Source organism: Mirounga leonina, unplaced genomic scaffold (genome assembly GCF_011800145.1).
Source record: "Mirounga leonina isolate KUSES-001 unplaced genomic scaffold, KU_Mleo_1.0 Mir_172, whole genome shotgun sequence".
NCBI classification, from domain to species: Eukaryota; Metazoa; Chordata; class Mammalia; order Carnivora; family Phocidae; genus Mirounga; species Mirounga leonina.
Genome location: NW_023270442.1, coordinates 16,143,697 through 16,157,908, shown reverse-complemented (window position 1 = coordinate 16,157,908; position 14,212 = coordinate 16,143,697). Strand labels below are relative to the sequence as shown.

The 14,212-nt window shown below is 47.1% G+C and overlaps 1 protein-coding gene across 1 annotated transcript; it reads right to left on the bottom strand.

The window, feature by feature from the left end:
• Positions 1 to 1,326: 1,326 nt before the first annotated feature.
• On the bottom strand, positions 1,327 to 9,376 carry LOC118018858 (carbonyl reductase [NADPH] 3). The gene is made up of 3 exons (XM_035017662.1): positions 8,912 to 9,376; positions 7,440 to 7,547; positions 1,327 to 1,817 (listed from the first exon to the last, which is right to left on the bottom strand). Exons 1-3 carry the CDS (start codon positions 9,198 to 9,200, stop codon positions 1,381 to 1,383), a joined length of 834 nt encoding a protein of 277 aa, XP_034873553.1. The 5' UTR covers positions 9,201 to 9,376; the 3' UTR covers positions 1,327 to 1,380.
• Between the last annotated feature and the right edge of the window lie 4,836 nt (positions 9,377 to 14,212).

Below are 14,212 nucleotides of genomic sequence, written 5' to 3'. Positions count from 1 at the left end.
TGAGCCACCCAGGCATCCCAAAAGGAAAATGGTATTATTCTTTTTTTTTTTTTAAAGATTTTATTTTTATTTATTTGACAGAGAGAGACACAGCGAGAGAGGGAACACAAGCAGGGGGAGTGGGAGAGGGAGAAGCAGGCTTCCCGCCGAGCAGGGAGCCCGATGCGGGGCTCGATCCCAGGACCCTGGGATCGTGACCTGAGCCGAAGGCAGACGCTTAACGACTGAGCCACCCAGGTGCCCCTATTCCTTATTTCTGCAATGCCATTGTCAGGTGATACGATGTGACCTTTGTGGTCATAATCAAGTGACAACATTGCTGTATCTCATGATGAACAGCCCATCATAAACTTGGTAAATTTGTGTTTTCATTCCTTCGTAGTTTGTCCATTGTGCACCTGGTGTATTTCTGTTGTTTGGCTAGCCATTCCTTCTGAGGTCTTGACTCCCTAGCAAATGTTCTTCACAAGTGTACTTCTCTTTTGTAAGATTCTTTAGTTTCCAAATCCTTTTTCTACAGGGTATAACCAGAACCCAGGAGGCCAGTTACAAAACCAATCCCATTGCTTATTGTCAGAGACTATAAAAGGGGCTCAGGGAGGTATCTGAAGGGTCACCTTGGGCTGTAGCTCTGAGGGGAGCAGGAATAGGTCCGGGAGAAGGTATCTGCAAGTGTCAGAGCAAAGAGATGGTCTGGACAAAGTTGCCCATGCAGGAACAATTTGAAAGAAGGGGCATGGCAACTTTGCAAACCTTCTGGGAACACAGATTACAAAACCCAAGTGAAAACCCCAGTGTGGAAGAAATCATACCCCACTGAAAAAAAGGACATTCACCCTGAGTCTTTCAAGCCATACTACTTCATAAGAACCAATGAAAATGTGCTCAAATGTAATGAAGCAGAATGTGATACAAAGTAGGATAGCAGAACTATGGCAACAGGATAAATTACGTCCTTACAGAGTTAACAACCTAGAATCAGCAAGGTATGGCTGGAACATGGCTGGAACCTGCTCCGTAGCCCGAGAGCTCTTGCTAGACCAGTGGTTCTTAAACTGCTGTCCCAGCACCAGCAGCACCTGGGAACTTGTCAGAAATGCACATGCTGGGGCCCCAACTCTGGGCAATGTTTTAACATACCCTCCAGGTAATCCTGATGCCCTCGGACACTGTAGAACCATTGGACCAGGTTCTTCACCCTTTCAGGCTAGAGTTTGGACATAGCAAAATCGCTCAACCTGATTCTAGAACAAGACACTTTCTCCCAGGGAGGTTCTAATCGACATTCCCCAAGGACGGAAACAGAAGCCGACTACAGCAAAAGAATTCATTCATTCATTCCACAAACATTTATTAAGCATTAAGCACCAAAGCAGACATTCACCAGTTTTGGACGACTTTGTCATGGACTAGCTGGCCATGAGGCTCGGTAGCATCTGGAGGCAGCAGGGCCAAGTAGACAGGGGTCTCGGCTCCCTCCTCCACAGTCCTGGGGCCACGAGCCCCACCCATGTCCGTCTTCACCCACCCTGGGCAGCATGCGTTCAGCAGAATCCTGTCAGCTTTTCTCTTCTCATCCAGACGCCGGGCCAAGATTCTTGATAAGACCGTGACCCCCAGCTTGGACACCCCATAAGCTGAGTTGGGCCAGCCTTCCTTCTCATGCACTTCATTGTTTGTATCCTCCACGAACTTCTTCATGAGGTCCACCAGGTCCTCCTCCATGAGCATCTCACATCGGAACTTCTTTTGTAGATCTGCGCTGCAATTTTCAAGAGCTTTTGAACCCTCTAAACTACTGATATTCACCACCCTGCCTGAAACAGAATAGTAAAAACAGGAGCACGTCACAAATAAACAATGGTTGGTTGACTCTACCTAACATGCAATTCGATTCATACTGCAGGCTTAACTGCTGATTTTTAAAAAATGACTAGGAGGCACCAGTGGGTTTTAACATTATGTTGTGCTCTCTTCCCCCAAAGGGAAGGATGCATTCCCATCAGCAACAGGGGCTAAAAGCAGTGATTATTCATTAGGTGAGCAGGAGGTAGGTCTGGAGTGGAATCACCAGGTGCTTTTATAAAACCATCCCCTTGCACCCATGAACACTCCAGGTGCCTGTGAACTTACTCTCCTAGAGACAGCACCCTCACCCTGAGGATTACAGCTCTTTCTTGGCTTGCACAATTTCCTAGGGCCACGGGCAGCCACCTCATTAACTCCGAGTACCAAAAATCAGGGTCAAGCAAGGCCGTGTCTATCCTTAATGATGGCTACTTTCACACATTGAGTGGGTTGATTCTCCATCCCAGTTTTGATTTTCATCACTTTTTTAGCCCATAGCTAAAAAGTAAATATAATGTAATTAATGAGTTAATATTCATATTAACAATAACTCACAGCTACTAAAGAGACCGTTTTGTCTATAAAAAAAAAAAATGCAGGCCCAAAACTGTAAGACAATTTGAAGTATTGATGGAAGTCCCCAAACCAGTAAATGTGTGAATTTATACAGTTCATCCAACATCAAAAACCACCACATTTGGGGGTTCTTTTCTTACATATTATCCTGAATCCACTTCCTGTGCATCCAATAGGATAATCGTTTTTTTGTTTTGTTTTGTTTTTTAAGTAGGCTCCATGCCTACTTATGGAGCATGGAGCCCAACATGGGGCTTGATTGAACTCACAACCCTGAGATCAAGACCAAGACCTGAGCTAAAATCAAGAGTCGGACACTTAACCAAGTGAGCGACCCAGGTGCACCAGGATAATTGGATTTTATTGCATTTTTTGAGTGGCATTCATTTACCATGGAGATGGGGTGGGAGCTGGGGGTGGGGGGGGAGGGTGTTGCACATTCTACTAGATATCCTTGTGGACCAACCCCACACAGAGATGCCCTCACTTTGTCTTGAAAACGAGCACCTCACTTATCTCCAGGTTCCCAAGACTCTTCAGTAATTTTCTTCCTCTCTTGTAATGCATATTTCTTTCTTTCTCAACCTTTAACTGTGAGAAATTTGAAACCTATAGAGAAGTTTGCAAGAAAAGTTCAATCAACACCATACACCTTTCCCCTAAGTTCCTCAATTACTAACATTTTGCCACATTTGCTTTTTCTCTTAATTGCAGACAAATATAAAACTTTGCCCTAAACACGTTAGTATATATATGGTAACAAGGGTATTATCTTACATAACCACGAGAGTGCTCACACTCAAGCCCTTTAACATGGTACAAAACTATTACCTAAAGTACAGTTCACATTCAAAGGACTCCAATTATCTCAATAATCTTCCCTTATAGGTCTGTTTTCATCCAGGCTCCCATGTGGGATCATGGATTACATTTAGTGGTCTTGTCTCTTTAGTCTATTTTTTTTTTTAAAGATTTAATTTATTTTTCAGAGAGAGAGAGAGCACAAGCAGGGGGAGTGGCAGGCAGAGGGAGAAGCAGGCTCCCCGCTGAGCAGGGAGCCCAATGCTGGACTCGATTCTGGAACCCAGGGATCATGACCTGAGCTGAAGGCAGACACTCAACCAACTGAGCCACCTAGGCGTCCCTATTTTTTTTTTTTTAAGATTTATTTATTTATTTTTAGAGAAGGGAGGGGTAGGGGAAGAGGGAAAGGGAGAGAGAATCCCAAGCAGTCTCCATGCTAAACAGGGAGCCCGATGTGGGGCTTGATCCCATGACCCTGAGATCAGGACCTGAGCTGAAACCAAGAGACAGACACTTAACTGACTGAGCCACCCAGGTGCCCCTCTCTTTAGTCTATTTTAATCTAGAATAGTTAACAATGATCTTTTTGAAGACTCTAGGCCATTATTTTGTAGTATTTGTCCCTAACTTGGATTAGCATGATTTTTAAAAAAGATTTTATTTCTCAGAGAGAGAGAGCACACAAGGGGGAGTAGCAGGCAGAGGGAGAAGCAGGTTCCCTGCTGGGCAGGGAGCCTGACGTGGGACTCGATCCCAGGATCCTGGGATCATGACCTGAGCCGGAGGCAGAGGCTTAACCAACTGAGCCACCCAGACATCCCAGGTATGATTGTCTTATAATTAGATTCACTTCAGTAGTTTGGCCAGACTACTACTACTTTGCTGATACTGTGTTCTTCATTACTTTCTAAACGGCTTTGTTCTTGGGGCGCCTGGGTGGCTCAGTCGTTAAGAGTCTGCCTTTGGCTCAGGTCATGCTCCCAGGGTCCTGGGATCGAGCCCCGCATCGGGCTCCCTGCTCGGCGGGAAGCCTGCTTCTCCCTCTCCCACCCCCCCTGCTTGTGTTCCCTCTCTCGCTGTGTCTCTCTCTGTTGAATAAATAAATAAAATCTTTAAAAAATAAATAAAAGAAAATAAACGGCTTTGTTCTTAATCACCTGGCTGCTAGCAGGAATTAAATTCAAAAGGGAGAGGAGGAAAGAAAAACGAATTACAGGAGCTGCTCTGTGCCTTTGGTGAAAATTAAAAACTTCTAAGAGTAAGAGGTGTCCTCTTTGATCTCAGGGGACACCTCTGGGAGAAAGGCCAAGGGCTGACCGTCTCAACAGCTGGATGCGTCCAGTCATCCCTGAGAAGGGCTGCACCCACACCACCCACACCTCCCTTTGCTGAGGTCCTGGGGGGCCCAGGGTCCAGAAACAAGCCTACCCCATTCTTAGAAATAGTGTGCAAGTAGCTCCGCCTAGTGGGCAAACATCTGATTAACCTATTCACTCGTTTTTTTTTTTTTTTTTTTTTTAAGATTTTATTTATTTGACAGAGAGAAACACAGCAAGAGCAGGAACACAAGCAGGGGCAGAGGGAGACGGAGAAGCAGGCTTCCCGCTGAGCAGGGAGCCTGATGCGGGGCTCGAACCCAGGACCCTGGGATCATGACCTGAGCCCAAGGCAGATGCTTAACGACTGAGCCACCCAGGCGCCACTATTCACTTGATCTTAAATGAATAAGCAAGAGGGATAACTTTCTTTAAAGAGATAATGTAACACTAAATAAAATGTGGCTTTTAAGTCAGTTTTGTTTGGGGAGAAAGTGATTCCCTACAAATCAAGAGGCAATAATCCTCAGCTTTTTACCCTCCAGGTCAATGTGAGTTTTACTGAAAAATCACAAATATTCTGTGTGTTGTAAACCAGATTCCCACTTTGGGATTTACTGTTACAGAGAACTGGTTAAAGCCAGTGATTCACCTGCTCTGGGTTGTTGCCTGAGCCCCACCCTCTCCAAAGCCACCTTTTATCTTTCAGAATGGCTTGGTTTGTAATCATTTGGCGTTATGATCCTTCCCTTCACTGGAACTAATTATCCTGCTTTGACTGAGGGGTGAAGTCAGGAAACCTGAACACTGTTTTCAGCTCTATTACTACCTGTTTGTTTTCACATCGTTGGGTCTCAATTTCCTTCTCTGTAAAATGAAGACCTAGGAATGTAAGGTTTCTTTAATACCTTGCAGCTTTCAAATTCTAGGCTTCGAAAGCCCACAGACAGAGGACTTCCGGATACTTGGTAAAAGGCACCCTTGTAATGGAAGACTATGCAGCTGTAAAAAATAAGCTTTCTGTCCTAATCTAGAAAGAGTCCCAGATATAGTAAGTGAAGAAAGCAAAGTGGCAAACTTTATACTTAATGTTCCCTTTGTGTAAAAAAGGGAGTAAAAGAAATATGCATTTAGGGCGCCTGGGTGGCTCAGTCGGTTAAGCGACTGCCTTCGGCTCAGGTCATGATCCTGGAGTCCCAGGATCGAGTCCCGCATCGGGCTCCCTGCTCAGCGGGGAGTCTGCTTCTCCCTCTGACCCTCCCCGTTTGTGTTCCCTCTCTCACTGTGTCTTTCTCTGTCAAATAAATAAATAAAATCTTAAAAAAAAAAAAGAAATATGCATTTAGATTTGGATTAAAAAACTCCATCCTGAGGGCATGCCTGGGTGGCTCAGTCGGTTAAGTGTCCAACTCTTGATCTCATCTCAGGTCTTTATCTCAGGATGGTGAGTTCAAGCCCCACGTTGGGTTCCATACTGGGCATGGAGCCTAGTTAGAACAGAATAAAACAAACCTCCAACGCCTTGGCCCTGGGCACTCACCAACTCCGTGCACCCGGACCCAAGGGTTTCTTCAGCCAGTACCTGCAACTCTACCTGTGGGCTTTCTGTGAGCTAATCCCACTAGGAAAGGATAAAGGGAATTGCCTGTAGAGGCTGGGGATAGGAACTGGGCAAGCGGGGAGGTAGGAGTCCGGGTGCAGCTCTCACCATGCATCTTTTTAGATTTTAATATGTTTGCACTAGAGATCATCTTTATTCAAAATGTTAAATTGAGAAAAGCACATTTTTATTATGCAGTTATTTTAATTAAAAATGCATGCATACCAGGAAAAGGAATGCAATTCTAGACACTGCTCCTTCTAGTTTGACTGGTTGAGATTTGGAAGCTTTTTAATGTATTATTTGTTTCAGGCGTACAGGTTTGTGATTCATCAGTCATATAATACCCAGTGCTCATTACAACACATCCCTCTCCAATGTCCATCACCCAGTTACTCCATCCCTCCCACCCCCCTCCACTCCAGCAACCCTCAGTTTGTTTCCTATGATTAAGAGTCTCTTACAGTTTGTCTCCCTCTCTGGTTTCATCTTGTTTCATTTTTTCCTCTCTTCCCCTATGATCCTCTGCCTTGTTTCTTAAATTCCACATATCAGTGAGATCATATGATAAATGTCTGAGAAAAGCACATTTCTAATAAGAACCACAGCTGCCTTTCTGGGGGAAAAGAGTCCTCAGGGAAGGGAGTCTTCTCTGTCCCCCTCCTTCCCAGTACAGTTGTATGATTCTTCATCAATGACAGTCTTCTCCATTAGACTCAGTGCTCTGTGGTCAGGGATTGTCCCTGTGCACTGTGCTTACCACTGTGTCCCCAGCACCTGGGTTATGGTAGGCCCTCCAGTATTTGTGGAAAAATAAAAGTTATTTATTGAATACTTGGGAGTGGGGGTAAGATACTCCCTAATAAAGAAAAATTTCTTTGGGAGGTTCTGCATCAGCTTGAAGACAGGAACATGGGGAAAGTTATAAAAATGCTAAAACAGATCCTTCCCTCAGGCCCCCAAATGAGCTGGGTGTGGCCCCACTACCCTGGGGAGCTGAGAAGGACCCACTGAGATTGCTCAGAGGCAAGAGGCCTTTGGGGACTTGTAACACCTTATCATTCTAGGGTTGCGTTCATGACATGGGACTGAAGGGCATTGCCATGTACCATACATGTATCTTTTAAAGCTAAGATGTGCAGGTGAGGAGCCAGCTCTTGTGAGAAAATAGTGCAGTTTTCTGCCCCCCCCCCCCCCCCGGAGAAATGGCATCCCTAGGTCACTCCTGAGGGACAGCCCCATGGCCCACTTCCTGCTGAGGGATGCAACCTGACAATCCACATGGCTGGACTTACCATGAGGTTTTATTATCGGCAGTAATTCGATGCAGACATTTCTTGTGGCAAAAAAGTTTGTCTTCAGTGTTATCTCAGCTTGAACGTCAAAGGGCGTTGGATCATCAGCTTCCGAAAAGAGAAGGAAACAAAGTCACGCATTTCCCCCTGAAATTATATGACAAAGCGCATCTTATCTCTACTCAAAGGAAAAACAAGCTAACTTTTTTAAACCCCTAGGTCGGTGGTTCTCAGAACTTCAAGCGTGTATCTGAATCACCTGCAGGGCCTGTGAAAACATAGCGTTCTGGGCTCCGCCCCCAGAGTTTGGGATGGAGAAGGTCTGGGGTGGGGCTCCAGAATTTGCATTTCTAACGCGTTCCCAGGTGGACGAGGCAGCTACTGGTCCGGCCCCACTTTGAGAAATCCCGGCTTTCACGGCTGCTCCTCAATCTTGAACGGGTTGGGGACGCAGCTGGGGATTCTGTTAAAACGCAAATTCTGATTCAGCAGGTGTTGCGTGAGGCCTTAGCTGCAGGTGCTGCTGGTCCACCGCCCACATTGTTGAGGGGGCGGGGGCTTCCAGCCGACTTGTGTTCCAGGAAGCGGAGTATCTATCAGTCAGCCGTCAATCAGTCCTAAGGCGCTTCCCGCCTGCGCTGCCAGAAAGCCCGCAGGCTGATTTGGAGGTGCGGATGCACAGCGACGGTGAGGGGTCAAGACCCGGGCGGGAATCGATCAGAGCCTCACACTAGTTTTTACTCTGTTCTGCCTCTTGGGTTTCTCTTCCCCATTAGGTTGGCAAATGAGGCTGGCTTGATTATTCTTTCTACCCCCGGCACAGGTAGCTCAATTAACTTTCTCAGTAGAGCAACAGAGAAAGTAATCTTGACTTTTTTTCCCCCCCTCCAAAGATGCTACTTCAAATCACAGTTAAATGTATGTTTGATGACAAACAACAAATTCCCGGGGGGAGGGAGCAAGGCTCGCTTCCTTTCCGCCTGAGCCTATCAAAGCTCTCCATTAAACGAAATCTCAAGCCCACTAATATGCAAAGTGCGCGCTGATCGCGTCTCAGCGGTTCATTTCCTGTCCCGAGCAGATGCCTCTGGGCATCTATGAATGCACCCTTTCAAGGAAAGCCAAAGCCCAAAGTGAGCTCGGAGACCCTTGGCAGAGAAAATGTTTTTTGCATTAGACAGAAAGCTGATGAGCTTAGCGGGGCGTGGCCCCCTCCCCGCAGGCCGATTTTCTGGCAAACCGCAGCGGCTGACGGCTCCGGGAGGGCCCTAGGCTGCGTCCCGCCCGCCCTGCGCTGAGCGAACCGCTCTGGCGACTCCGTGGAAAGCGAGAATCCACCGCGCGAGGCCAGTGCTGAGCGCGCCCCGAGGAGCCGGCGCTGCGCTCCGCGATCACTCGAGTGGACGAGCGGCGGGTGGCTGCGCCTCTCTGCCCCGAACCCTTGCGCGCCCAGGGACCCACCCCCGACCTACGCTTGAAGGCGATGCCCGCGTTGTTGACCAGCACGTTGAGGCCCCCGTACTCCTTGCGCAGGAAGTCGCGCAGGGCGCGGATGCTCTGCAGGTCGTTGATGTCCAGCAGGTGGAAGCGGGGACTCAGGCCCTCGGCCTGGAGCTGCTGCACGGCCGCGCGGCCCCGCGCCTCGTCCCGCGCCGTGAGCACCACGTCCCCGGAGAACTGGCGGCACAGGTCGCGCGCGATGGCGAAGCCGATGCCCTTGTTGGCCCCGGTCACCAGCGCCACGCGGCTGCAGGACGACATGGCCGGGGGAGGCACTTGGCGCGTGGAGAGCGGACCGGGCTGTGGGCCACCGGGGAGCGCGCTGCAGAGGCGTGGACACGGAGGAGCCACAGAGAACTGAGTTCTGGGATCCAGTGCTGCGACTTCTAGAGAACGAGGCCCCAGCCCTCGGTCCCTCCCCTGCGAGGAGTGGCCGTCAGTTCCCCAAGGTTTCGTAACGGCCCACTCCCGGGCCCGCCCCTTCCCCCGGCGCTGCGCCCTCTGGATCCCGCCCCTGAGTCAAGCGGTGGTCTGCGGGGTGGGGCGGTTGTAGTTTTCCCAAAGCCAAAGCGAACGGTGATGGGTCGATGGGGTCTAGAGATGCATTGCAGTTGGATTGAAGAAACTATTTTAGGAAAACCCCTCAAGGAGAAAAAAAGGGCTGAGTAATTTTCTTGGGCGTGCGCCCACCATCCACTGCAAAATGAAAATGTTTGCCTTTTCCTCAAATGCGATGAAAGTATTTAGACACGGTAACTGCTTCTCAGGACATAGATTCCCCCGTTTTGCTTAAACTCAAGAAAGGCAATGAGAAAAAAGGTCCTACGAGTAGATTCACAGGTGTGGGCAGGGTTCTTTGTGTGTGATTCCCAGTGCGCCCCCAAGTGGGAGGGAGTGTTAATGAAGCTCTTGTGTGCCAAGCCCCTTATTGGAATGTTGTTATTAATCCTTACATAACTCGTGTGGGTGCTAAGTGTCTGCATTTTAGGTTTGTTCAAGGAGGATGGATATCGATGTATATATATATTTTTCCTCCCAGTGAAACCTGTGCACCCACGAAGTTCAAATGAAAATGAATCCCCAGGTGTGTCGAGGTCTGCACAGGCAATTAGAACTGCCCCCCCCGCCCCCCCCCCGCTTTAGTGTAATCTGAAGGTGTTTGATTAGTGACACTTAGATTTATGGAGAGCTGCGACCTCATTGTGACTCAGCTTTTCCCAAGCAGAGCTGGCTAAGCTGCTTGTGTCTGTCACCTTGACTCCATCCTTCATCAAATCAACAAGGGAGGTCAGGAAGGTGGGCTCTTGCTGTGTGGTCCCCTCCTGTGGCTCAACCTGCAGTTTTTTCCTTCTAAAAATTACTTGGAACTTTATTTTAAAGATGCAGGGCTATTCACGGTTTCTATTTCTTTCTAAGATTAATTCGTGTTTTTCAAAAAATTTGTTTATTTCATCTAAGTTGTTGATTCTTTTGATGTGAAGTTGTTAATAATATGCTCTGATTAGTCCTTTTAATATTGGTAGTGATGCCACCTCCTTTATTCCTTTTTTTTTAAAGATTTTATTTATTATTTATTTGAGAGAGAGAGAGAATGAGAGAGAGCACATGAGAGGGGGGAGGGTCAGAGGGAGAAGCAGACTCCCTGCTGAGCAGGGAGCCCGATGCGGGACTCGATCCAGGGACTCGATCCAGGGACTCGATCCAGGGACTCGATCCAGGGACTCCAGGATCATGACCTGAGCCGAAGGCAGTCGCTTAACCAACTGAGCCACCCAGGCGCCCCCACCTCCTTTATTCCTGATGTTGGTCATATTTTTTCTCCTGTTTTGCCTGGAGAAAGGTTTGTCAATTTTATGGATTTTTTTCTCCCTCAAGGAAGCATCTTTTGCTTTTACTGATATTTTCCTCTATTTTTTCTTGATTCTATTTTTATTCTAACCTTTATTTCCTTTCTTTTGCTCACTTTGGGTTTTGTTTACTTTTTCTAGTTTCTCACCATGGATGCTGAGGTCCTTAATTTGAGATCTTTCTTCTTTTCTATATAGGTGTTGAGGGCTATTAATTTCCCTTTATTTTTATTTATCTTTTTTTGAAAGGGGGAGGGAAGGAGAGACTCTCAAGCAGACTTCATGTTGAGCAAGGAGCCCTATGTGGGGCTTGATTTCATGATCCTAAGATCATGACCTGAGCTGAAATAAGAAATCAGATGCTTCGCCGACTGAGCCACCCCGGGCCCCTATTAATTTCCCTTTAAGTACAGCTGCTGGTGACATCACATAAACCTTCATATGTTGACTTTTCAATTTTAATCAGTTTAAAATACTTTCTAATTTGCTTATTGATAACTTCTTTGACTTGTATTTAGAAGTATTTTTAAAAACATTTTAAGAAAATATTTTTAAGTAATCTCCACACCCATGTGGGGCTCAACTCACAATCCCTGAGATCAAAAGTTGCATCCTTGGGGCGCCTGGGTGGCTCAGTGGGTTAAGCATCTGCCTTCGGCGCAGGTCATGATCTCAGGGTCCTGGGACCGAGCCCCGCGTCAGGCTCCCTGCTCAGTGGGGAGTCTGCTTCTCCCTCTGCCCCTCTGCCCCTTAGCCTCTCTCCTGCTCATGCGTGCTCTCTTTCTGTCTTTCCCAAATAAATAAATCTTAAAAAAAAGAAAAAAGAAAAAAAGGTAGTATGCTCTACTGGTTGAGCCAGCCAGGTGCCCAGGAAGTGTATTTTTAAAAAATTTCCAACTATTTGGAGGTTTTCCAGATATCTTGCTGTTATTGATTTCTAACTTAATTCCATTGTAATTGGAGAACATACTGTGTAAGACCTGAATTCTTAAAGAGTTTTAAAAGCGGGGAGAGAAATATTAAAACATGTTTTTGTGCAATGGCAATACTCTCAAAGGGAGGTATAAATTGGTGATGGAGAGAAAGGGAATAATTCAAGAACAAAATGTGTGGGAGGCAGGCACAGTTGGGATCTAGGGCTCAGATGGGGGCTTGTCATTGGAAGCAGGCACTTCTTGTAACAGGAGGAAAGCAGAGTGTGTGGGTCTAGCTAGCTCATTCTTGAAGGCATTATTTTCTCTTTGAAGAATGAGCTGTTTGAAGTCATTAGCAAGAGGTTTCAGTCTGGGAGATTTGAGGAAATAATAGCCATCTTGTGGAGTGTGAAGGTGAATGTATTAGGGAACTGGGCAGCATTAACTAGTGGAGCTGGGGCCCCATTTGTGATCTGTGGTCATAAATGTCAAGACAGCATGATCAGCTTCCTGCAATTGCCCCACCCCCCCCAAACCCCACCATGTCTAGCTGCTAGTGTAGGCTGGGAATGGTGGTGAAGTTGAAGGTTGGTGTTTTGCCAGGCACACACAAAAGCGTGAAGGGTTTTGCAAGGAAAGGATTATAGTGTAGGGCTATGGCCTCAAAGGATAGAGGAAGGGACATGTTCCCTCATTTATAATGAGGGAAAAACAGTAGGGTTGATGGAAGGGGAGGTCTCTGAAGGCAGGACACCTCTGGAGGAAGCCAGGTCCTGGGACGTCACTGTGGGATGCTTTGAGATGGAGGTCTCAGAGGCTGTGTGGATGAACCATGTAAAGGGGGCAGGCAGGGAAATCTTGTTGGGGTGACGGAGGTCAAGGGACTGGGAAGCCAAGATCCTGGATGGCTTCTGACCTCATCAGAGACGAGGACAGGCGTGGAGAGGAAGAAGATATTGAGCCATGGGCCTCAAGGTGTGTGCCCTTCTGCTGCTGCTGTCCTGAAATTCTTGGTTTTTTAAATAAGGGTCCCTCATCTTCATTTGGCACTGGGCCCTGCAAATTATGTAGCAGGTCCTTGTCACCCCCATGAATGAAGGGGTATGTGGTGAGATTGGCTTGAAGGAACTGTGTCACTCATAACAATGGGGCCCAAGTTTTTCATGTTAGAATCTCCTGGGGATCTTCAGAAAAAAAAAAAAACCCCAAAACACAAATACAGATGCCTGGCTCCATCCTCAGACATTGTGATTTCATTGGTCTGGGGTGTGACCTAAGCACTGGGACTCCTAAAAGCTCTCCTGGTGATTCCGGTGTCCAGCAAAGGTTGGTAGCCATTGGGTTAGAGTTGCAAGGTGGGTTGATTGGTTAAAATCGACATGATCTTCGAAAGAGTTGGTGATTTCAAAAGAGAAAAGCTGAGAAAAGGTTTGGCACAGGTTATTGTGGTAGACAGAATAAGCAATGCTCCCAGGGGTTCCTGTGCTAATCCCCAGAACCTGGGAATGTTGCTTTACATGGCAAAGGGGACTTTGCAGATGTGATTCAGTCGAGGATCTTGTGATGGGGTGATTACCTCGGAGTATCTTGGTGGGCCCAGTGCAATCTCAAAGATCCTTAATTACATTTTATTTTATAATTATGATTTAGTAATCTCTACACCCAATGTGGGGCTTGAACTCACGACCCTGAGATCAAGAGTCACATGTACTACTGACTGAGCTAGCCAGGCGTCCCCCGCCCCCCGCAGGGTCCTTATTAAAGGGAAGCAGGAAGCTCAGAGGCAGAGAAGGAGATGAGAGACAAAACAGAGGGGAGAGAGAGAAATTGGAAGATGCTGTACTGCTGACTCTGAAGACCACAGAAGGGGCCAGGAACCCAGGAATGTAGGCAGCCTTCAGAAGCCGGAAAAACCAAGCAAATCCTCCCCCCTTCCCTCCCCCCCACCTCCAGAAAGAATGCAGCTCTGTTGACATCTTGACTTTAGGACTTACAACCTTTACAACTGTAAGATGATGAACTTGTGTTGTTGTAAGCCACTGAGTTTGTTCTCACTGGCAGCCACTGGTTTTCTTCGAGGATTCCTGCCTCACCTCCAGGACGTCAGGAAGACACCCTTCACTTGGACCCAGCACAGCATCATACAAAGGATTGGCATCATGAACACATTTTTAAAGAAAAGGACTCATTTGGGGGGAAAAAAAAGCTTTGATACATTTCCTGAGGATTGAGGAAGAATGAATGAAAGGGAGCAAGATGCTTGACATCATCTGTCTCATGGAAAACTTGACTCGGTTGGTGGGTTGATGTCAACGAAAAGCAGAAGTGCAGGGCAAACTCCTGATCCAAGTTGCCACCATTTGAATAGCAGTGGATACCTATTCCGAAGAGATAGAGGTTCTGGTGTGGTTTTTTTTTTTTTTTTTAACAGCTGTGATTCTTCTTCAACTGCCTTTGCACTCCCTCACTGAGGGTATCCCTTCGTGTTCCTAAATCATGAGGGTAAGAACCA

Excerpts from the sequence above, each read along its gene's own strand:
- LOC118018858 (XM_035017662.1), bottom strand. The coding sequence starts at position 9,200 with ATGTCGTCCTGCAGCCGCGTGGCGCTGGTGACCGGGGCCAACAAGGGC. Across the intron at positions 7,548-8,911 it reads CGCGGGCATCGCCTTCAAGC|CTGATGATCCAACGCCCTTT; the intron begins GTAGGTCGGGGG and ends TCTTTTCGGAAG. Across the intron at positions 1,818-7,439 it reads GCCGATAATAAAACCTCATG|GCAGGGTGGTGAATATCAGT; the intron begins GTAAGTCCAGCC and ends ATTCTGTTTCAG.